Genomic DNA, 25502 nt, shown 5'->3' on the forward strand with positions numbered 1-25502 from the left:
TCTTTGCAATTCCATTCCTCCCCTCTCTTCTCTTCTTAGCCCGGGTTCACGCTGATGAGGTGCGGAATTCGCCGCGATTTCGGTTTGAGTTCTGCACCGCATCACAATCGCACCCTGTTCATGCTAACTGCTGCGGGGGTGTATGTTAACAACACCCCAAAATCGGTTCGCAAAACGCGGTGCGATGTGCAGAATCAGATTGCATGGGTGTGAATACTCATGCTATCTGATTCTAGTGCAGACCAAAAAAAGGGTCCTGCACCTTTCTGGTGCGGATGTGGTGCGATTCGAGCCATACAAAATGTACGGCTCAAATCGCTACGCACAGAAATTTAATGTGGTTTGCACAGGAATGTGGTGCGATTCCTGTGCAAATCACACGCAATATGCTGCACCCAGGGGTGGAATGACCATTCGAGCACTCGGGCACTGCCCGAGGGCTCGGGGTCAGTAGGGGGCCCCATGACATGCCCCTGGTACCTTTTATAGGCATTTTTGGGTGTGCTTTGAGCATGGGCAAGGACACAGGGGCCCCATGATCCCCTATTGCCCGGGGGGCCCCATGAGTTATCAGTCCGCCCCTGGCTGCACCGCAGAAGTGTGAACCCAGGCTAACTCCCCATTCAGGCTAACTCCCCATTCCTCTACTCTTACCTCCTCTCCCTTTTCTTCCAGCTCTTTCTTTCCCTTTCCTCTCTTTTTTGCCTCCACTGCTTTTTCTTTCTCTCCTTTCTCCCTCCACCCAGCTCCTCTTGTCTTCCTCTCCTCACCTCTTCTCCCACTCTTGTCTTTTCTTTTCTCCCCTTCCCCGTCTCTTCCCTCTCTCCTCTTCTCCTCCTCTTCTCTTTTCATTTTTTCCTCCCAACCCCTCCTCTCCCTTTCCTCCTCTTTCTCTCCCTCCAGCTCCTCTCCACCATTCTCCTCCTCTCCCTTCCCTCTCCTCCTCTACCACTCTCTTCTCCTACTCTTCCTCTCCTCTTCTCCCACTCTCATCTCTTCTCCTTTTCTCCCCTTCCCCATCTCTTCCCTCTCTCCTCTTCTCCTCCTCTTCCCTCTTCATTCTTTCCTCCCAACCCCTCCTCTCCCTTTCCTCCTCTTTCTCTCCCTCCAGCTCCTCTCCACCATTCTCCTTCTTTCCCTTTCCTCTACTCCTCTACCAATCTCTTCTCCTAATCTTCCTCTCCTCCTTTTCTCTACTTCCACATCTCTTCCCTCTCTCCTCTTCTCCTCCTCTTCCCTCTTCATTCTTTCCTCCCAACCCCTCCTCTCCCTTTCCTCCTCTTTCTCTCCCTCCAGCTCCTCTCTACCATTCTCCTTCTTTCCCTTTCCTCTCCTCCTCTACCACTCTCTTCCCCTACTCTTCCTCTCCTCTTCTCCCACTCTCATCTCTACTCCTTTTCTCCCCTTCCCCATCTCTTCCCTCTCTCCTCTTCTCCTCCTCTTCCCTCTTCATTCTTTCCTCCCAACCCCTCCTCTCCCATTTCTCCTCTTTCTCTCCCTCCAGCTCCTCTCCACCATTCTCCTTCCCTCCCTTTCCTCTCCTCCTCTACCACTCTCTTCTACTCTTCCTCTCCTCTTCTCCCACTCTTGTCTCTTCTCCTTTTCTCCCCTTCCCCATCTCTTCCCTCTCTCCTCCTCTTCCCTCTTCATTCTTTCCTCCCAACCCCTCCTCTCCCTTTCCTCCTCTTTCTCTCTCTCCAGCTCCTCTACACCATTCTCCTCCTCTCCCTTTCCTCTCCTCCTCTACCACTCTCTTCTCCTACTCTTCCTCTCCTTTTCCCACTCTTCTCTTTTCTTTCTCTTCCTCTTTTCCCTTGCCTCCTCTCCTGTGTTTGCCACTCCCCTCCTCACTCTTCCTGTCCCTTTTCTCCCTTTTTTTCTCCCTCTTCCCCTCTTCTTCCCCTTCTCCTATCACTCCTCTTTTCCTTGTGTCTCCCTCTTCTCCCCTTTCTTTGCTTTCCTTTTATCGCCTCACCTTCCCTTTTGCCTCCTCTTGATCCAATTTCTCTCCTTCTCATCTCCTCTCCTCTCACCTCTTTTCCTTGCATCTTCCTCTTCTCTCTTTTGCTTTCCACTTCTCGCCTCACCTTCCCTTTAATCCTGTCTTGATCCACTTTCTATCCTTCTCCTCTCCTCTACCCTCATTTTCTTATATCTTTCTCTTCTTTCCTTTCCTTTGGTTTCCACTTATCACTTCACCTTCCCTTTAATCTCGTCTTGATCCAATTTCTCTCCTTCTGATCTCCTCTCTTCTCACCTCTTTTCCTTGCATCTTCCTCTTGTCTCTTTTGCTTTCCACTTATCACCTCACCTTCCCTTTGATCTCATCTTGATCCACTTTCTATCCTTCTCCTCACCCCTCTTTTTCTTACATCTTTCTCTTCTTTCCTTTCCTTTGGTTTCCACTTATCTCTTCACCTTCCCTTTCATCTCATCTTGATCCACTTTCTATTCTTCTCCTCTCCTCTCCCATCATTTCCTTGCATCTTCCGCTTCTCTCCTTTCCTTTGCTTTCCACTTCCCTTTCATCTCCTCTTGATCCTCTCCCTCTCCTTCCTTCTTCCTCTCCTCTATACTCCTTTCCTCTATTCTCCTCTACTTCTCCCTCGCCTCGCCCTTTTCTTTGCCTTTCCGCCCCCTCTTCTCTTTTCCACTACTCTCTTCTCCTCTCTCTCCCTTCCCTCTCTTCTCCTCTCTCTCCCTTCCCTCTCTTCTCCTCTCTCTCCCTTCCCTCTCTTCTCCTCTTCCTCCCTTCTCCTCTAGCTCTCTTTTCCTCTCCATCTTCTTTCCTCTCCTTCTCTCCTCCCCCCTCACCACTAAAAACCAGATTTAGGTGATGTGACCTTTTAAAATACCAAGCCACCAATTTGTTTGTCAGTTAATACGGGTCCAGGCCCATTTGCTGTCACCGGATTAGACAGGTATATTGTTATTTCCCCCCCAACCCTTCCAAGACAGCTTCAAATTACAAGCATGGAGCAGCTAATGTCCTTTCAAGATGTGCGGCATCCAAAGCCAATGACATCAGCCACACACATGTTGGAGGGATTAGACCTCCTGCCAATCTATATGAATCCCCCCCCCCCCTTGTTTATGCTTCATGGTCGCCCAGCACACCTGTTCCACTCCAACTCCTGTCATATTCCTCTAAGCTGATGCAGTAAGGCCTCCGATACCGACCCGGATCAAGTTACTGACTCTGGCTCTTCCACAACATTAGCTCGGAGTTTACTGCTTACAATGTTCCTGTCAACTGTAAAGCATGAAATCAACCATTATTACATCTTCTGCCCTTCATCAAGTGGCTGTGGACATCTCCGGAAACCCATTTGCCATTTTTGGACCTAGTTCTCAACTTACTACTTTTTTTAGGGCACTAGGCAGCAGGACAACAGCTGAATCCCATTATGGACCATAAGAAAAAAGTAATATTGGGACCTTATTTGTGAAGATTTCCATTGGAAGGCTTTTTTTCTCTCAAAAAATAGGTACAGGAACTCCCTCCATCTGAGTCACTTCTTGTCTCCACCCCCTACCCACCTCCGAGCACTGTAACTTGGTTCCACCCCCTACCCACCTCCGAACATCGTAACTTGGTTCCACCCCCTACCCACCTCCGAGCACCGTAACTTGGTTCCACCCCCTACCCACCTCCGAACATCGTAACTTGGTTCCACCCCCTACCCACCTCCGAGCACCGTAACTTGGTTCCACCCCCTACCCACCTCCGAACATCGTAACTTGGTTCCTCCCCCTACCCACCTCCAAGCACCATCACTTGTTTCCATACCCTACCCACCTCCAAGCACCATCACTTGGTTCCACCCCCTACCCACCTCCAAGCACCATCACTTGGTTCCACCCCTACCCACCTCCGAGCACCGTCACTTGGTTCCACCCCCTAGCCACCTCCAAGCACCATCACTTGGTTCCACACCCTACCCACCTCCAAGCACCATCACTTGGTTCCACCCCCTACCCACCTCCAAGCATCGTCACTTGGTTCCACCCCCTACCCACCTCCAAGCACCGTCACTTGGTTCCACCCCTACCCACCTCTGAGCTCCGTAACTTGGTTCCACACACTACCCACCTCCAAGCACCATCACTTGGTTCCACCCCCTACCCACCTCCAAGCACTGTAACTTGGTTCCACCACCTACCCACCTCTGAGCACCTTAACTTGGTTCCACCCCCTACCCACCTCCAAGCATCGTCACTTGGTTCCACCCCCTACCCACCTCCGAACATCGTAACTTGGTTCCACCCCCTACCCACCTCCAAGCACCATCACTTGGTTCCACCCCCTACCCACCTCCAAGCATCGTCACTTGGTTCCACCCCCTACCCACCTCCAAGCACCGTCACTTGGTTCCACCCCTACCCACCTCTGAGCTCCGTAACTTGGTTCCACCCCCTACCCACCTCCATCACCGTCGCTTGGTTCCACCCCCTACCCACCTCCGAGCACCGTCACTTGGTTCCACCCCCTACCCACCTCCGAGCACCATCACTTGGTTCCACCCCCTTCCCACCTCCAAGCACCATCACTTGGTTTCACCCCCTACCTACCTCCGAGCACCGTCACTGGGTTCCACCTCCTACCCACCTCTGAGCTCCGTAACTTGGTTCCACTCCCTACCCACCTCCAGCACCGTCGTTTGGTTCCACCCACTACCCACCTCCAAGCACCATCACTTGGTTCAACCCCCTACCCACCTCCAAGCACCGTCACTTGGTTCCACTCCCTACCCACCTCCGAGCACCGTCACTTGGTTTCACCCCCTACCCACCTCCAAGCACCATAACTTGGTTCCACCCCCTACCCACATCCAAGCACCGTCACTTGCTTCCACCCGCTACCCACTTCCGAGCACTATCACTCGGTTCCAGCCCCTACCCACCTCCGAGCACCGTCACTTGGTTCCACCCCCTACCCACCTCCAAGCACCGTCACTTGGTTCCACCCACTACCCACCTCCGAGCACCGTCGTTTGGTTCCACCCCCTATCCACCTCCCAGTACCTCTCCTCTAAGAGAATACCGAGCCAAGTATCATTTTGTGGTGCTAAATAATTTGTATGGAGTTTGTTAATGATAACAAGCAAAACAGAAAAATAGATCCCCCGCAGCCAGAAGCAATAGACCCCCCCCCCTTCCCCAGTAACAATAGAATCCTCCAGAAACAATGGACCCTCAAAAACAAAATAGACCCCCAGCTGCTACAACAGACAGCAGCCAACATCAATAGACTTTACAGCAGCCAGCAACAATAGACAAGACAATAGACCCCTCGCTCCACAGTAGACCCCTTCCAGCAACAATAAACCACCACACAAAAAATAGATTCCCTTCAGTAATAATAGATCACCAAGCAGCCAGCAACAATAGATCCTCCAGCACACCCCAGCACCCCTTGCCATTACATACATTCAGTGCTGGATATGCCGGAACTACGTTCTCCCGCGTTCCCGCTGAAAAAATACCTGGGAAGAACCATATTAGATGGCCTGCGTTGCCTACCACAACCAATATCTTACTATTTTCCTTCTCTTTTCATTGAAAGTGTAGCACAAAAGAGCCACTGGGAACTTAGTTCCATTCCCCCAGTTAAAACACACACAGTCTTCCACTGGCTCAAAGGAACAGTCTAGGGGTATCTTTTTAGGGTTTTATTGGAATGTTGAACTTGGATGGGGTGAAGGGGAGCATTGGTTACCCCAAAACTGATGACTTTCATGAATGACCTTAACTATCCTGCTAAACTTGTACAAAAATGTCCCACAGGATCTCTATGCTGGCAGTTACTGTGACTTCTCACAGGGACCAAAAGCTACACACAGTCACTGACTTTCCAGCACTTGGATCATCTACTCACACTGCCACAGGATCATCCGTGGTCTCCTTCTGATACCCACCAGTCTCTTCTGAGGAAGATGCAGGCTCAGACTACCATAAGACACTTTTCCCCCCAGCTTCCTCTTGGCTCTCTCCAGTGAGGTTCTCCAGATCCAAACTGAATCCAGGACTAAGTTTGCTAATAGGCCCCAAGCAAAAGCTCAGCTGGGACTTCTAACACTCCTGTGCCAAGAGCTCAGGCCCTGCACAGAGGTCTTCTCCAGCAGGACTGGACCCAGGAATTCTTTCCCTTGCCTCAGGCCTTAGACTATTTATTATTATTACTGCAACTCCCTCCTCACTGGCCTGCCTCGCCGCTGGCTATCCCCGCTTCAGTCGATCCTGAATACGGCTGCCAGACTCATTCACCTTTCGAACCGCTCCATCTCCACCACCCCCCTCTGCCAAGCCCTCCACTGGCTTCCGATTGCACAACGGATCAAATTCAAAATCCTAACACTGACGTACAAAGCTGTCCACCATACTGCCCCGAACTACATCACTGACCTAATATCCAAGTACCGCCCAACACGCACACTCCGCTCCTCACAAGACCTCCTTCTCTCTAGTTCCCTGGTCTCCTCCTCCCATGCCCGCCTCCAGGACTTCTCCAGGGTGTCACCCATCCTCTGGAACTCCCTGCCCCAACCCATCAGATTATCACCTACTCTCCTCTCCTTTAGGCGCACCCTGAAAACCCATCTCTTCAGGGAAGCCTACCCCACCCCCTGCTAACTTGCCGACCTCCTCCACTCTTCCTACCACTCCATCCCCCACAGCTATCTCCTCCTGTACCACCATCCCCTCCCTCCTAGATTGTAAGCTCCAAGGAGCAGGGCCCTCGAACCCCTCTTATATCACATTGTATTGTTATTGTTCTGTCACATGTTCTGTCCCCCTCTGTAATGTACAGCGCTGAGCGAACTATCGGCGCTTTATAAATACTGTATAATAATAATTATTATTATTATACAGTATTTATAAAGCGCCAACAGTTCGCTCAGTGCTGTACATTACAATGGGAGACAATACATGTGACAGAACAATACCAATACAATACCAATACAATGCGATACACGAGGGGTTCGAGGGCCCTGCTCCTTGGAGCTTACAATCTAGGAGGGAGGGGATGGCGGCACAGGAGGAAATAGCTGTGGGGGATGGAGTGGTAGGAAGAGATGAGGAGATCGGCAATTAGCAGGGGACAGGGTAGGCTTCCCTGAAGAGATGGGTTTTCAGGGTGCGCCTAAAGGAGAGGAGAGTAGGTGATAGTCTGATGGGTTGGGGTAGGGAGTTCCAGAGGATGGGTGATGCCCTGGAGAAGTCCTGGAGGCAGGCATGGGAGGAGGAGACCAGGGAACTAGAGAGAAGGAGGTCTTGTGAGGAGCGGAGTGTGCGTTTTGGGTGGTATTTGGATATTAGGTCAGTGATGTAGTTCGGGGCAGTATTATGGACAGCTTTGTACATCAGTGTTAGCATTTTGAATTTGATCCGTTGGGCAATCGGAAGCCAGTGGAGGGATTGGCAGAGGGGGGTGGCGGAAACGGAGCGTATTTATGGACTCCTCAGCCACCTACTAGATATACCTTCTCAGGGATTGGCTGGAGTCCCAAAAATATTCTGTTCTTCTTCCCGCTATAATTCTAGAATCCTCCACAATACAGGAGAAAGCAATCAGAGTGACAGCCTCTGAAACACTGAGCAGGCCTAAACAATCACCCCTTGCTCCATTGATTACAGAGGAGCTACCTAAATGAATCTAACATCCTACACTGCTCTAAGAGTAGTAAGTAAAAAAAGTTTTAGGTAGAAGTTGATTAATCTATCTGTCTCTCCTAGGGGCGGCTGACAACTCTTGGGGCCCCCCGGGCAATAGGGGATCATGGGGCCCCTGTGTCCTTGCCCAAACTCAAAAAAGCCTATGAAAAAGGTACCAGGGGCATCTCATGGGGCCCCCTACTGACCCCGGGCCCGAGTTTCCAAATGGTCAGTCCGCCCCTGCTTTCTCTTACTTTCATATGTTTTGGGTCACCTTACCTATCCCAGGCATAATGAAAAGACACATTCATTATTGCATTTCGTAAAAAACAGATATAATGCCTAATTGGACGACCATTATTTTGCACTGTGTATCATAAGCAATCGCCATTCTTTGAAAAAATAAAATCATTTCACATTTTTTTTCATTCATGGACCCTAACTATGCAATGCTTGCTGAAATGACCAGTGTAGTTGCCATTGGAAGCCCATGCGACAGGGTGACAACGCTTGAGCACAATTATTAGACAGGGACAGAGGGTTGACACCCTATAACAGGAAGTGTCTGAGCAAGGTCCTTTATGGCAGGATCACCAGAGATTATTTTATTCAAATCTGCCAATTGAAAAAACTTTTTAAGATGATATTGACATGTTCAGGGGCGGACTTACAACTCATGGGGCACCGGGGCAATAGGGGATCATGGGGCCCCTGTGTCCTTGCCCAAACTAAAAAAAGCCTATGAAAAAGGTACCAGGGGTATCTCATGGGGCTCCTACTGACCCTGGGCCCTCGGGCAGTGCCCGAGTTTCCAAATGGTCAGCCCGCCCCTGGTCTCTCCTGTACATGGCCAAGGAAAGCAAGATACAGATTGCTATAGACAGTCCAGACAGTTCTTGTTTCAAACACTCAAAAATTCAGACCTACAAGTCCTGATTTTGCAGAAGCTCCTGTTGGTCTAGGTCAGCAATGGGCAAACTACGGCCCGGCGGACCTTTTAATCCGGCCCGCGGAGCGTGGCAAACATCGGCTGTCAGAATGTGTGTAGGCGGGGCAGCGTGAGGAACGTGAGGGGAGCTAGGCTCCTCTCACAGTCCGCCCGGACCGGCCCGGACCGGAACGGCGCGGGAACACGGCGAGAGGAACGCGCGGAGCAAAGGTAAGTGAATTGACACAGGGGGGACTTGGCTTACTACTTGGGGGGGGGGAATAGTACTGTGGGGGATGAATTACTATATGGGGGATGAATTACTATATGGGGGATGAATTACTATGGGGGATGAATTACTATATGGGGGATGAATTACTATGGGGGATGAATTACTATATGGGGGATGAATTACTATGGGGGATGAATTACTATATGGGGGATGAATTACTATGGGGGATGAATTACTATATGGGGGATGAATTACTATATGGGGGATGAATTACTATGGGGGATGAATTACTATATGGGGGATGAATTACTATGGGGGATGAATTACTATATGGGGGATGAATTACTATGGGGGATGAATTACTATGGGGGATGAATTACTATGGGGGATGTATTACTATGGGGGATGACTTACTATATGGGGGATGAATTACTAAGGGGGATGAATTACTATATGGGGGATGAATTACTATATGGGGGATGAATTACTATGGGGGATGAATTACTATATGGGGGATGAATTACTATGGGGGATGAATTACTATATGGGGGATGAATTACTATGGGGGATGAATTACTATATGGGGGATGAATTACTATATGGGGGATGAATTACTATGGGGGATGAATTACTATATGGGGGATGAATTACTATATGGGGGATGAATTACTATGGGGGATGAATTACTATATGGGGGATGAATTACTATGGGGGATGAATTACTATATGGGGGATGAATTACTATGGGGGATGAATTACTATATGGGGGATTAATTACTATATGGGGGATGAATTACTATGGGGGATGAATTACTATATGGGGGATGAATTACTATGGGGGATGAATTACTATGGGGGATGAATTACTATGGGGGATGTATTACTATGGGGGATGACTTACTATATGGGGGATGAATTACTAAGGGGGATGAATTACTATATGGGGGATGAATTACTATATGGGGGATGAATTACTATGGGGGATGAATTACTATATGGGGGATGAATTACTATGGGGGATGAATTACTATATGGGGGATGAATTTCTATGGGGGATGAATTACTATATGGGGGATGAATTACTATGGGGGATGAATTACTATATGGGGGATGAATTACTATGGGGAATGAATTACTATATGGGGGATGAATTACTATATGGGGGATTAATTACTATATAGGGGATGAATTACTATATGGGGGATGAATTACTATATGGGGGATGAATTACTATGGGGGATGAATTACTATATGGGGGATGAATTACTATATGGGGGATGAATTACTATGGGGGATGAATTACTATATGGGGGATGAATTACTATATGGGGGATGATTTACTATGGGGGATGAATTACTATATGGGGGATGAATTACTATGGGGGATGAATTACTATATGGGGGATGAATTACTATGGGGGATGAATTACTATGGGGGATGAATTACTATGGGGGATGAATTACTATATGGGGGATGAATTACTTTGGGGGATGAATTACTATGGGGGATGAATTACTATGGGGGATGTATTACTATGGGGGATGACTTACTATATGGGGGATGAATTACTAAGGGGGATGAATTACTATATGGGGGATGAATTACTATGGGGGATGAATTACTATATGGGGGATGAATTACTATGGGGGATGAATTACTATATGGGGGATGAATTACTATGGGGGATGAATTACTATATGGGGGATGAATTACTATGGGGGATGTATTACTATGGGGGATGACTTACTATATGGGGGATGAATTACTAAGGGGGATGAATTACTAAGGGGGATGAATTACTATATGGGGGATGAATTACTATGGGGGATGAATTACTATGGGGGATGAATTACTATGGGGGATGTATTACTATGGGGGATGACTTACTATATGGGGGATGAATTACTAAGGGGGATGAATTACTATATGGGGGATGAATTACTATATGGGGGATGAATTACTATGGGGGATGAATTACTATATGGGGGATGAATTACTATGGGGGATGAATTACTATATGGGGGATGAATTTCTATGGGGGATGAATTACTATATGGGGGATGAATTACTATGGGGGATGAATTACTATATGGGGGATGAATTACTATGGGGAATGAATTACTATATGGGGGATGAATTACTATATGGGGGATTAATTACTATATAGGGGATGAATTACTATATGGGGGATGAATTACTATATGGGGGATGAATTACTATGGGGGATGAATTACTATATGGGGGATGAATTACTATATGGGGGATGAATTACTATGGGGGATGAATTACTATATGGGGGATGAATTACTATATGGGGGATGATTTACTATGGGGGATGAATTACTATATGGGGGATGAATTACTATGGGGGATGAATTACTATATGGGGGATGAATTACTATGGGGGATGAATTACTATGGGGGATGAATTACTATGGGGGATGAATTACTATATGGGGGATGAATTACTTTGGGGGATGAATTACTATGGGGGATGAATTACTATGGGGGATGTATTACTATGGGGGATGACTTACTATATGGGGGATGAATTACTAAGGGGGATGAATTACTATATGGGGGATGAATTACTATGGGGGATGAATTACTATATGGGGGATGAATTACTATGGGGGATGAATTACTATATGGGGGATGAATTACTATGGGGGATGAATTACTATATGGGGGATGAATTACTATGGGGGATGTATTACTATGGGGGATGACTTACTATATGGGGGATGAATTACTAAGGGGGATGAATTACTAAGGGGGATGAATTACTATATGGGGGATGAATTACTATGGGGGATGAATTACTATATGGGGGATGAATTACTATGGGGGATGAATTACTATATGGGGGATGAATTTCTATGGGGGATGAATTACTATATGGGGGATGAATTACTATGGGGAATGAATTACTATATGGGGGATGAATTACTATATGGGGGATTAATTACTATATAGGGGATGAATTACTATATGGGGGATGAATTACTATATGGGGGATGAATTACTATGGGGGATGAATTACTATATGGGGGATGAATTACTATGGGGGATGAATTACTATATGGGGGATGAATTACTATATGGGGGATGAATTACTATGGGGGATGAATTACTATATGGGGGATGAATTACTATGGGGGATGAATTACTATATGGGGGATGAATTACTATATGGGGGATGAATTACTATGGGGGATGAATTACTATATGGGGGATTAATTACTATATGGGGGATTAATTACTATATTTACTATGGGGGAATATTACTATACTTACTATGGATGACACATACACATCATTCATCTACTCTTGGTCTGGCCCCCGGGTCCAATATATGAACCCATTGCGGCCCTCAAGTCAAAAAGTTTGCCCACCCCTGGTCTAGGTGGAGATTCTGCCTCCCCTTGCATATGAAGACACATATTTTACCGGTCACATCATCATCAATGTACCAGGACCCCTCTGGTCTACATGGCAGGTGATCACCACACTAAATAGCTTTTCAGAATTGAATAAAATATCTATTATGTTCCTTCTACATGGCGTCCAGCAAAAGTGTTTTTGATCGAATTATCTCCACACCATACAAAAAGCAGCCAGCGTTAAGAACATTCTGTCATTTGCCTCCTTGGCTTTTCACACCAGCTGCAAAACATCACACAAAGCACTTTAAAATCGCTGTACACAAAAGCTTATTCATGCCGGTTCAGGTTGTATACATATTTCGTCTCGCTGAATGGATCCCAATGCTCAGTATCTCTTTCAGACAAGATTGGAGAAAATACTTTGCATGATTGCATTTAGAGATGAAAATGTGTAGCTTCCGAACACACATAAAGCTTAAATATATAAAAAGTCTGAAGGAACTAATTTGCCGGGAACAACCAAATTCCAGCTGCCATTTTTCCAATGCACGGTGGATGACAAAGAGAAAAATACGATTAACTGCCGCGGAAAATAAAGAGACGTAGTATTAAACGAGGCTCAATTTTTTCTCCGGATTTTGACTAAAAATGAAAGGGGCGGGATTCTGTTTGTCTATCAACGTCATGTCTTACATAGGAGAGTCATGTCTTTGGGTAGGAGAGAAATACTGGTCATTGAAACCACCTAGTGTCATGGTGACCTTTGGATAGTTGACTTGTTGTGATCATCCCTTGGGATTTATTGGACAGATATAGAAGCTTCAGTATTGCTAGAGATCTCTCGAGGGGATTGAATTTGAAACCACAGCCAATGTAGTCAGATGCCATTTTACCATTCTATTATTATTACATCAAGTTTATATAGCGCCAAAGGGTTTGCTCAGCGCTGTACAATATAGGGGGGACAATACATGGCACAGTACAACAATAACAAACAACGTACGAGGGGTAAGAGGGCCCTACTCTTTCGAGCTTACAATCTAGGAGGGAGGGGGTAATGGTACAGTAGGAAGGGGCTGAGGGGAATGAGGGGTGGGACAAAAGAGGGAGAATGGCCATTAGGTGAGGGTGGGGTAGGCTTCCCTGAAGAGATGGGTTTTGAGGGAGCGCCTGAATGTGAGGAGGGAAGGCGACAGTCTGATGGATTGGGGCAGTGAGTTCCAGAGGATGGGGGAGGACCTGGAGAAGTCTTGCAGTCGTGCATGGGAGGAGGAGACCAGGATAGAAGGAGGTCCTGTGAGGAGCGAAGGGTACGGATAGGGCGGTACTTGGGGATCAGGTTGGTGAGGTAGTCAGGGGCAGTGTTGTGAATGGCTTTGTAGGTCAGGGTTAGAAGTTTAAATTTGATGCGTTGGGCAATCGGGAGCCAGTGGAGGGAGAGGCAGAGGGGGGTGGCAGAGGTGGAGCGGTTGGTGAGGTGGATGAGTCTAGCCGCTGAGTTCAGGATGGTCTGAAGCTATTATGTAGTTGAAGTCCTTGAGGGGATCAAACCCAGCATCCAAGCCTTGAAGACAAGCTTGCAAACAACTTAGCCATAATACGTCAAATGTTTCAGCTATACCTTGGGACCCAAATATTAGTTGTGGGGTGGGCTTCTGTTTGTCTATCAAAGTCAGATGTTTGGGTAGGAGAGTCATTTTTTGGACAGGAGAGAAATTCTGTGAGACCTGGTGTTGACTCATGGTGACCTTTGGAGCTTTCTTTCGGATTTATTGGCCAGATATAGAACCTTTGCTAGGGATCTTTCCAGGAGATTGAAACCATGACCACTGTAGTCAGATGCCAATGTAACCTTCTGCTACTATGCATTTGATGCCCTTGAGGGACTCAAATCCAGTACCCAAGCTTTTAGGACTAGCTTGCAACCAACTCAGCCACAACATGTCAAATGTTTGAGCTGCTCCTGGGTACATATGGCTGAATGTTGGTTGTGAGGTTTGATTCTACTTGTCTATCAAAGTCATGTCTCAGGGTAGGAGAGCCATGTCTCTGGGCAACAGAGACATACTAATGAGAAGGGGTGGACTGACCATTTGGAAATACGGGCACTGCCCGAGGGCCGGGGTCAGTAGTGGGCCCCATGAGATGCCCCAGTACCTTTTTCAAAGGCTTTTTTGAGTTTGGGCAAGGACACAGGGACCCCATGATCCCCTCTTGCCCGGGGGCCCCATGAGCTGTCAGTCCGCCCCTGCTAATGAGACTACCTAGTAGTGAGACTACCTAGTGTTGACTCATGGTGACCTTTTGGATCTGTTGTGACCATCCCTTTTGATTTATTGGGCAAATATAGAAACTTCGGCATTGCTAGGGATTTCTCAAGATTAAAACAGTGGCTGCTACATTGACTAGAAATTAAAGGGGTGGGATTCTGTTTGTCTATCAAAGTCATGTTTCTAGGTACATGAGGAATATTAGTCAGTTAAACTACTAAGTGTTGACTCATGGTGACCTTTTTGATAGGATATCTGACCTATTTTGACCATTCCTTGGGATTGCCCCTATGGCCCTGGAGCCCCATGAGTTGTCAGTCCGCCCCTGTTTCTCAGCACCCAATAACCGATCACCCTGGAGAATTGACAGAAATAGACTATGTAACCATGTAGGCCTCTCAGCAGATGACGGCTCATGGTTAGATGCCCTCTCGAGAAGGGTTTTTTTTTTGTTGTTGTCCAGCCCAGTCTCTGTGACTCGTAACATTCCTATCTCTTTTTTCATTTCCTTTCTGGAGCTCGGCTCATGAATATATTCACACCTCCACTCCAACCGCTGTTTCGTATTCATGCTGCTTCCCCGTTACAGTGATTGAAAAATACACAGAATTAGATTCTGGAGAATGGCAGCAGCAGCGAGGGGCCAGGGAATAATATCAAAGGGGCAAGTCGATTATTTTTCTTGAGGTCTCCAAATGAGTTGACCTATTATGCGTCACCATAGAGCCTCTTTTCAGAGCACTTCTTTAATCTTTCACCATTATAATTGGCCTTTCTTTAACTCTGCATTTTCTTCATCTCCCATGGCTTGGGATGGATACGGCTACTGTGTTATGTAACTCAAAGAGAACCTGTTGACAGACCATTCATTTCAACAACAATCTTCCTATATTTTAGACATGGAATTTACCTGTAGAAGCTTCCCTTGTGTAGACTTCTAAAAAGCCTCGAGACTGCTGCTGAGTGCCGCCATCTTGAGTGTGAAATCAGCAGTAGAACCAGAGAACCTGTGTAAATGAACCCTTCCTATTTTTATCTTTTTTTACAAATTTTTAGTATTTTATTTACAGAATTCTGCTGGGGGGGGGCTTTGATGAATGATCAGGGGTATAAACAGACCCCTGATGTCTCACTTTTGAGGGACATACATTCCACCATCACCTTCTTTGCAGCCTCAGCTGCACTGGACAGTGAATGATAAGAAAGCACTTTGTACAAAGACTCCTGTTCATTCACAAACAGAAGCATAGTAAACACAGTCTACTATTCTTCAGTTATCAATGAACACAGTGAGTGATCAGTATAAAATGGATGATGGTGCAGAGAGAGGGTTATTGGTGCAGTAGAGGGGGGCGTCAATTGCCTATCTCCTGCGTGTCTCTTCCAGCTGAAAGCTGGTGGGAAGTAGAGGAAGGAGGCCGACATTGCAGGGACAGACACAAAGGGGATTCATTCCTGTATTTGCCTCCCGCTGCACCAATTACCCCCTTTCCTGCCCACATCTGATTTCCCTACTGCCCCCTGCTGGCCCAGGACCGATACACAAGGACAGGTGCCCCACCTTATCTGCAGCCCTGCTCTATACTAGTACTTTCCTTCGATTCGCCAGCTACTTGAAAGGTTGTGTGAGGGTGAGGGGATGAGTGGAGGAGCTGGACCACCTCGTCCAATCGTAGAAAGCTTTGCATTCATTGAGAAGATGCAACATGTATAGGCAGGTGGTGCTCAATCGCAGCAGCATTGCAGAGGGAGAGGAAGGCAGGAGGAACACACTCCTCTATGGTTTCCTGGGTCACTGGAGAAGCGATCCAGTTGGATGCTGCTGCCCCATGTGACTCTATTCAAGACCCTGGCTCCCAGGCTTGGCAAGCATTTTACGATTGGGTAGCGTAGTCACCTGTCTGTAAGGGAAAATTAATAGCGGTAGGGAAAGGTTCCAGACGAGTAGGGACAGGACATGCCAACCTTCCTGGAATCCTCTGCATTGGGTGCAGACCGGCCAGGTTGTATTCTGCCCATTGAGACAGACGCTATGGGCATGTTCAAGACCCTGAAATGACAGCCATTCCAAACAAACAACCTCCTATGTTCACAATGCAACAGGTCAGCCACTCGGCATGTGATCCAGAAGCTAGTGGAGATGATGCCTAATACAGGGATTTCCAGCTTCTATTGGGATCCCACAGGTATGGTATATACATAGTTACAGTGGTCTAAATTGGACCAATGTAACTATGTAAAAATGACCATGCCTGGAATTCAGCTTTAAAGTAAATTTAGGTTCACCCACTCACCAAGGCTCCTCATTGGATGTTGAAGTTGGCCTTACATCTATGTATTGCGATAACGTGTGGTAAAATGGCACTCTGTGACGGGTGTTCTAGTACCATCCATTTAGTAAGTGCCAACAGACCAGCGTTGTGGAGCGACACAATGCACATGCCTTGGATTGCGTGGAGTTTTAAATTAAATCCCAAATCCAGTTTTTGGTCCATTGCCATACTTTGGCAGCCCATATAGAAGAATTGGAAGCCTTGATGAAACTCAAGTTAACGCATGAAACACTGCATGTTATTAAAGTGTAGCACCCTGCTAGGGTAGGATACTGGGTAACTCTAATTTTTGGCTCCTTTTGTTGTCAAGGGAGCAGTTTGCTCTGGTCTATACAGGGTTTCACACGCTGAGAGTTTGACTGCTTCCCCCTGCTTCTAGAAGAAGTTTCCAGATTATGGGCCTGGGACAGTCAATTAATCGGTCTGAATAATTATCATGCCCTGGCCAATCCCTGGAGAGTGCTGTTCAGAAGGTGGCTGCGGGTGTGATAAATAGTTTAGAGCCCAGGTGAGATTGTTCTTTCTTCCTCGGGGAGAGTTCCAAAGCCTCTGGGGCAGCCTATGGACTGCGTATCTGTTCTTTGCTGGCCTATGGGATCTGGTCTGGAGAAGGATTGTCTCCCTCACTGGGAAATGTCTGGAGGAAGCTGGATGGTGTACAGCTGTCCTGGGGACTTGTGAGTACTGACCCTGAATTGTGATCCCTGGTGACTGCGAGATGTAAGTGCCAGAGGAAGCTATGGATTGAGATGGCTCTTATAGCGTATCAGAATACTGGCAATTCCCCTGTGTCCTCAGCAGAATCCATATATGGGAGCTTGGGGAAGAGTGTCTTCCTGTTACTGGGCAGAATTTTGGAGTATCATATGCCCTAACCCTTTTCCTGTTTAAAGTTCTTCAAAAAGACATCCCCTAGACTGAGTTATTGGAGATGGTGTGCATAAACTGGTGCTTGTGGCCTCTATACCAGCCTTTCCCAACCTGTTCAACATGAAGGAACCCTGGAAAAACCCATTCGGTCTAAGGGAACCCTTGCTAAAACTTACTATATCTGCATGAGCTGGTGCTTGTGGAGATGGGTGGCCTCTATACCAGCCTTTCCCAACCTGATCAACATGGAGGAACCCTTGAAAAACCTCTTCGGTCTAAGGGAACCCTGGCTAAACGTTACTATATCTGCACTAACTGGTGCTTGTGGAGATGGGCGGCCTTTATACCAGCCTTTCCCAACCTGTTCAACATGGAGGAACCCTTGAAAAACCCCTTCGGTCTAAGTGAACCCTTGCTAATAGTTACTAAATCTGCATGAACTGGTGTTTGTGGAGATGGGCGGCCTCTATACCAGCCTTTTCCAACCTGTTCAACATGGAGGAATCCTTGAAAAGCCCCTTCGGTCTAAGGGAACCCTTGCTAAAAGTTACTATATCTGCATGAACTGGTGCTTCTGGAGGTGGGCGACCTCTATACCAGCCTTTCCCAACCTGTTCAACATGGAGGAACCCTTGAAAAACCCCTTTGGTCTAAGTGAACCCTTGCTAAAAGTTACTATATCTACATGAACTGGTGCTTCTGGAGGTGGGCGACCGCTATACCAGCCTTTCCCAACCTGTTCAACATGGAGGAACCCTTGAAAAACCCCTTCAGTCTAAAGGAACCCTTGCTAAAAGTTATTATATCTACAACCCATTATACATTAGTGTATAATGTACATTATCTGCCTATATTTTTCGACAACTGGATGATTTCAACATGCAGTCCAAGGTTTGTAATAGGTTTAGGTCTTCATAGGTCTCTGAGGTTATCTTTTTGCACCGCAGCTTTTCAAGTCTTTCTGCTGGTGTTGAATGTGATGCAATTTCCTGTCTATACAATTCGATTTTTTGTGATGAAGTCCCCTTTTTCGTTTTTTTTTTACATTTGCACCAACCACATACAACGTGTACAAGAACGCTTTCTAGGCTGACACGTAGACCCGTAAAAGAACATTTAGAATTTTTATTTCATGTTTCTTTTTTATTTTTTTTGTTACAAATTGTACATTCAATGTCTTTATAAAAATGCAGATGACGCCAGTCCTTACGCAGGGACAAAAGGTTATTGACTCAAGTGAGCAGCACAGCCTGTGGGTTTGGGGTGGGGGAATTGCGCTTATAATGAGGGAAAATGAGGGTGAAATTCTGTGATTCGGGATGCTGTGTACATTTTGCATGGTACACAACCTTACAATTTGTCTTGGGTGCTCATTACCTACTAACTAAATTGCAATCCAAAAAGGTAACAAAATCACATATGTTCATATATATATATATATATATATTTTTGTTTACTGTGGATCTGTTGCAAGTGAGCCTTCAAGTGTACATTGTTGGACAGTAAGGGTTGGTAGCTTGGCCTTGGAGTGAGGCATTTTTTTTTTTTTAGGAAGGAGGATGGTGCAGCTTCCAAGATGCTCTCTGATCAGGTAGGAGAGATATCCCCCCAGAGAGAGATTATAATCCACCACATCTTCCCTAGGACCTATTGGAGAAGACCCAGCAGGAAACCATTCTTTTGTCAAGGTCACTTCAGCTTACAAGTAATGCTAGCATAGCATCAACCTTTGCGTTTACAAAAACAAAGTATGTATGCAAATTAAATATACACTATATTAAAGTTTGTGAACACCAAAACTTCACACCTACTGGATATATACCATTCCAAAACCATGACCATTAGTATGGATTCCCCCCTCCCCCCTCATTTACAGCTTATACCAGCCATCATTCTGCAGGGAAAGATTTTCACAAGATTTTGGAGGATGTCTATTGGAATTTCGGCCCATTCTACCAAAAGAACATTTGCAAGGTCAATTGATGAGAAGTTTGCAATTGGGGTTCCAATTCATCCCAATGGTGTTCAGTTGGGTTGAAGTCAGGGCTCTGAGTCAAAGATCCTCTACACCAAACTGATTAGGCCAACTTGATCGAGTAGAGTTGGCCTCGTAATAAGTGATCTAATTCATTCCAAGTGTTCGATAAATTTGAGGCCTGGGTCTTCTGCAGGCAACACGAGTTCCTCCACAACAACCTCATCAAACCATCTTAATAGAGCTGGTTTTGTGCATAGGGGCAGAGTCATGTCGGAACTAAACGTTTTCCTAAAATGTTGCCACAACGTTGGACTCTGACTCTGCCCCTATGCACAAAACCAGCTCTTTTAAGATGGTTTGATGAGGTTGTTGTGGAGGAACTCATGTTGCCTGCAGAAGGCCGAGGCCTCAAATTTATGGAATGAATTAGATCACTTATTACGAGGCCAACTCTACTCGATCAAGTTGGCCTAATCAGAATTGTTAAAAAATGTTTTTGTATACTTGAGTACTAACAATACCCCTGATTGGAAACCCCAAACCCAATCATTTGACTTTTGGCCATATAGTAGGTATGATAGGGTGTTTACAAACTTTTGGCCGGAAAGTGTACATTTTATACATTTTCAAGTCTTGGTGATCAAAGAATTACTTTTTTAAAAAGTACTTTTGAAGGACACTAGCATGGCTCTTGAAACTTTACTGCTAGCTCCAAACATACTCCATAGTTTGATGACTAGATATTTAATACAATTCTTACTTTCATAATTATACAGCAAATGTTGGCAGTGTTAAAATGAGCCAAAGGAGGCCTACAGTGTATCCATGTATACTTTGGAGTACCAGTGTTGGTTGGTAAGATGTAGTTTGTTCACAGATAGGTTTACTGGTAATGTCTTGGGGTTGGGGAGGTCATCAGTCTTTTTTTTTTAAAGCACTGGGGAAGCAAGCCAAAGCAAAGAAGGGGAACAAAATTAATCCAAGGCACCCAATGTCCTCGATCTGCCCATTACGGCCTCAAAGGAGCAAAAATCTCAACAGTGTACACGTGTGGAAAGCTGAGATGCTCCACAAGATAAAAAGCACCGTTGCAAAAAAAAAAAAAAAAAAATAACCCCCTCAGTGACAAAATAATCACAGACTTGTGTTGCTACAATCTCACTGTTCATAATACTAGGTTGAAATAAGGCACACATGTACACAGACTATCCATTGAGCTAATTGGATTTAAAATGGGGGCAAAGCCACAAGGCCAAGCGTGTCTCCATCTTGGCCACCTCCATCCGACCTTTCATGGTTCAAACAAGGAAAAAGAGTCAACCCCATTCACTTTAAGCACACAGTGCTTATAGGTTGGCTGTTCTACGTCACCCTCAACTCAAACGATCTTGAGTTGTAGCCAGTCACCAGTGATTTAAGGAACAGCCAGTACGGGTCAGTTTGTTGCGATACTGATGTGGTGAGAAAATTATGGTGCTGCGGTCTGTCTTTGTTACCTACACATGACTGGATGGGTCACAAGGGTGTATTAGCTCAGGCACCATCATTAAATTTTTTCTTCATCTTTTTTCAGTCCATACATTTCAGAATTATTAATATAGAAGTTAGTTTCTTGCTCCTACACAGTAGGGTAAAATAAAACCTCCGTTTATATGGAGTTAGATTGTGAAATATATATATATATCTTTCTATATATACATAGATGTATATATAAATTAATTTACATTTGATCTATTCCTCTTGAGGTATCCATTCATGTCAACCAAGTTTGCCATTAAGTTCATGAGAGCCAGGTTCATGCTCTTCATTCAGGGCCTGCTTAGGCTCAGGGACACAGGTTCGTTTAGTGGAGTTATCCATTTTTAAGGATGACCTATGATGTTGCTTGACTTATTTGCCTCACTAAGTGCTGCCCATCTACCAGAAAATGGGACTTACTCTTCAGGATCCAGGCACATAGTTGATTGCAGGCCACTGGATGTCATCATGTGAAGGACATCTGCTCCCACTAAAGGCTTTCAAAGTTAGGTAGAATACTTGAATGTTAACATTAAGTCATCTGCCTTCGAAATGCTTTCCACAGGTTCTCCAACATAGAACAAGGCAGTTCAAAAATGTGTTGGTGGCATAGATTTGTTCATTGTTTCCCAACACATAATAGTCCTTTTACGCGACACTCATATTTGCTGGAGATGACGTGACAGTAGATATTAGTTCTATGTCGCTGCGATCAAGGAAGTTTCAGAACACCAAGGCAAAGTTCACAGCATCGTTTTTCACATTTTGTCAACTGAGTTTAGAGTTGTCTTAAGTGTCCTTTGGTTGGTAGAGCAGCCAAACATGTGTCTTAATACTGAAACTGATTTGCATCCTTTATGGGGGATGATGGGAGAAACACAGGGGCAGATGATACTTCTGGTCTCAAGGACAAGGTCCTTTTTACCATACCCCTCTGCATTGGAGTTTGCTCTGTGTAGCTATGCTGGCGGGAGATATAGACATTGTGGCTTTCCATTGGCACTGGGGTGCCTGTAGAGTGCATCCTTGTGAGAAGTGGTGGAGGATGTTGTCTGGTTGCTTGACCCAGGCTATGTTGCCTGGAAATCAGTGGTCCTGGACCTATGTTCATGAGTTTGTGCCCGGAGGATAGAGAATGTCTTTGAGAAGGGTGCCTTAACTGTTTCTCCACACAGGATTGAGGATTGACATCTGGTGGGATGTCCAATCTTCTGGGCAGACTGTCTCTGGGAAGAGTTGAGGAGCTGTAATAAGGAGCGCTTTCAGTGTCAGGAATTTGGGGCTGGACCCTGTTCATGAATGACATAGGCGAATGAGGACTGACAGCTTGAGGACTAAGAGCCATCATGCCAGACATTTTTCTTGGTGAGCCACCACCTTCCGGAAGATGTTTTAGAAGTTCATCTAGAGTTGTCACCTCAACCCCTTTGGGAAGATAGCACTGTGAATGACGAATCAGAGCCCTTTCACAGTTGGGTATCTTCTTATCATCTGCATAGCTAGAAAGAGGCTGATCGTACCCATGCATGCTGCTCGGGAGGGCAACTGTGCTAGGAAATTGAAAGACCTGGGAATTTGAGACAGGAAAATGGAAAACTGGACTTTTGCTTTGGATTTCTTTGGCATTGTTACAATTCTGATTTCTTTCCCATTGGTTTTTGAAGGCTTTAAGATTCTTCATTGGCAATTCTGGAGTGGATTCTGGGGTGGGGAGTCCAGATAGTTCAGGATGGTCTTTTGATCCAGTTTTGGTTGTTTCTGCTTGCTGCTCTTTGTCTCCATGCAGTAGGGTAGTGTAGAGCTTTGGCGAGGTTGCTTCCATTCCTTCCTTTGACTGGGTTTCTAAAAGTCCATTCATCTTTGCTAGGCTCCTCAAAGATAGAGGCCGTTGTAGATTGGATTCTGGGTCCTTCCCAATGTGCTTGTTCTTCTGAAACATGTGGTTACAGTAACACGACACAAAAAGGCCTGAGAAGATGGCTCCTATCACAAAGGCTACAAAGACACACCCGATGAGGAACGTGAAATGGACTGTCTTGGTGGAGTCATTGCCTGCAGCCTCCTGACGCACACCTTTAGAAGAAACAGAAAACCAAGGTCAGAAAAGTTTTTCAAAAATTATACAACCTGAATCTGTTTTTACAGTATAGCAAAAATGTCATCAGTTAGCACAATATTGACTTGCCATTCTATTCTACCCGCTAGTGTCCCTCCTTAACGCGCACCTTGTATTACAATTCACCTCCTTTCCACCATGCACCTAGGCCAAGGTGACAATCCAATCCTTCAAGCAAGAGATCCTGGGAATGATGTAGAACCCAAATCTTGCAAAAAGACACTCCTGCACATCACAGAAACATGTTCTCACAAAATTTGGGATCCTCAGCTTTCCCAGGATCTCCCGCTGGAATAATTATTTTGCCACCCTTACCTAGGTTCCAGGGGTGAATGGGGTTAGCATATTTTCTAACTTTTCTCCACCGTCTCTTTTTGCACTTTTTAAAATCTAAATCCCTTGTGTTTTCCTCATCTCAAGTGTTTTTTCCCTTGACAACAGAAGTACGCATTTGTTCCCAAATTCCTGGCACATATTAAAGGTTGTTTACCAAGAAAGATTTCGGGTTTTGGAGATTATTTAGTATGGAAATAAGTGTTCATTTTATTCTCCGGAGAATGCAGCTCAAACTTAAGAAGAGACAGAAGAGACAGGAACGAGAGAGCACAGCTTTACTTATAGTGTGTCTGCCACCTACACACAGTGCAGGCAGCCATTATGTTTACTAGTTGCCACTCCTTCAAGAGAAGAACATCTTAGTTACTGTGTTTTAGCAGAAAATTTGTAGTTTTTTTATAGAAAACCTTTTGTGTCCTCCCAGAACAGACCTTTTAAAAATGAAAATGTTTATCAATATCCATACAGGCTTCTGCCAACCTGGAAAATATCAAACAATGGACTTTGTCGCATGTTCATGCCTGTTCTCCATCCAGGTATGCTGCCGGTTATTTGGGTTCCTTCCCAACTGAGAAAGTACAAGTGCCCCAGTTTTCAACATGGCTGCCCAGCAGGACTAGGATGGTGCCTAGCAAGTGTCAGGAAAGTTTCTCTTGCTGCTCAAGATGACTAAGTAACAGATGAGTTATTAAATACCACCAAGGGACAAAGGAACAAGACCTTGCAGGTTCGAAATGAGTTAATGGCTGATTTGAAGCTTTGTTGCAATGTTATGAAAATGTGTGGGAAGTTTTAATATACTGTATGAGTAAGGCTGTCCTGATCATCTTACTTGGTTTATATCAGGGTTCTCCAAACCTTTTAAACAAAGGGCCAGTTTTATGTCCTTCAGGCTTTAGGAGGGCCAGACTGTGGCCAGTGGGAGTAAAAAACCTCATCATCAGTGAAAGTAAACAATTCCCCATCCATGATTTTAGTGGGAGGAATTGTGCCCCATTTTAGTATCATTGGGAGGAATAGTACTCCATCATTGGTTGACACCTATGGCATAGGAGGATGTAGTAGACATGGTGCCCCATCATTGGTGTCAGTGGGAGGAATATTGTTCAAAGGACCAACCAAAGCCGCATTTGGCCCCAGAGTTTGGAGACTACTGGCTAACATGGTTATGGAAGATGCCATCTGATTGCACGCTCTTGGATTTTTGTGACTGGATATGAAAGCAAAGGTCAGCTGACCCTTTACCTTGATCATAGTTACCACTGAAGACCAGCATGCCAGAATAATAAGTGACATAGCAGTAAGAAACATTCCGTGCAGAATTCAACGTTTCTTCAGAATTCATAGATATAAAGCCATGTGGAGTTATTTTGCCTGTTGCTTTTTGCCAACAAAAGTTGACCACTGAACAAAGACTACTACAGTAAGTCTACATTAAGCTGTCTTTGAAAACTGGTTGTTGAGGGATTACTAATCAGGCTTTGAGGTGTGCCAAGGTCTGGTTTGGAACTGGGGTTGGAACCTGTTAAGGACTGAGCCCACTTTGAAAACACAACTGTCTACTAGGAATTACCATCTCTGAGATATAATAGTCTGGCCATTTTTGGACCATGATGTAATCTTGATCTAACCTGCCAAACCAACGTCCATAAAATCAAAGCTTTCCAGTTCCTTTGAGAACACTAAAATTCTGTGAGTCAACACAATCACTTAGTTACCAATGGGCTGGTTAACTAGTAAAGTAGCAAGAACAATATGCTCTACAGGTCATTCCAACGTTGCATTTTAGTTTCAGATGGTTGATGACAGTAAGTTGAATCACCCAAGGATTCTCAGCTGATGGCTTGACTATCTTTTTTGACCTTAGAGTGTAATTCT

At 45.5% G+C, this 25502-nt stretch overlaps 1 protein-coding gene across 3 annotated transcripts in view; it reads right to left on the reverse strand.

Annotated features, from left to right (window-relative positions):
- Nucleotides 1-18787: 18787 nt before the first annotated feature.
- LOC149441740 (semaphorin-6D-like) overlaps nt 18788-25502 on the reverse strand; it is a 339406-nt gene continuing 332691 nt past the window's right edge. For all 3 annotated transcript variants that reach the window (XM_089656952.1, XM_089656950.1, XM_089656951.1), the window contains one exon: nt 18788-23245. In XM_089656952.1, coding sequence (XP_089513078.1) covers nt 22002-23245 — 1244 coding nt within the window. In that variant the 3' untranslated portion in view covers nt 18788-22001. The remainder of the gene's footprint in view (nt 23246-25502) is intronic.

Source organism: Staurois parvus, unplaced genomic scaffold, assembly GCF_062004578.1.
Source record: "Staurois parvus isolate SC_StPar_1 unplaced genomic scaffold, SC_StPar_1.0 ptg000951l, whole genome shotgun sequence".
Lineage (NCBI taxonomy): Eukaryota > Metazoa > Chordata > Amphibia > Anura > Ranidae > Staurois > Staurois parvus.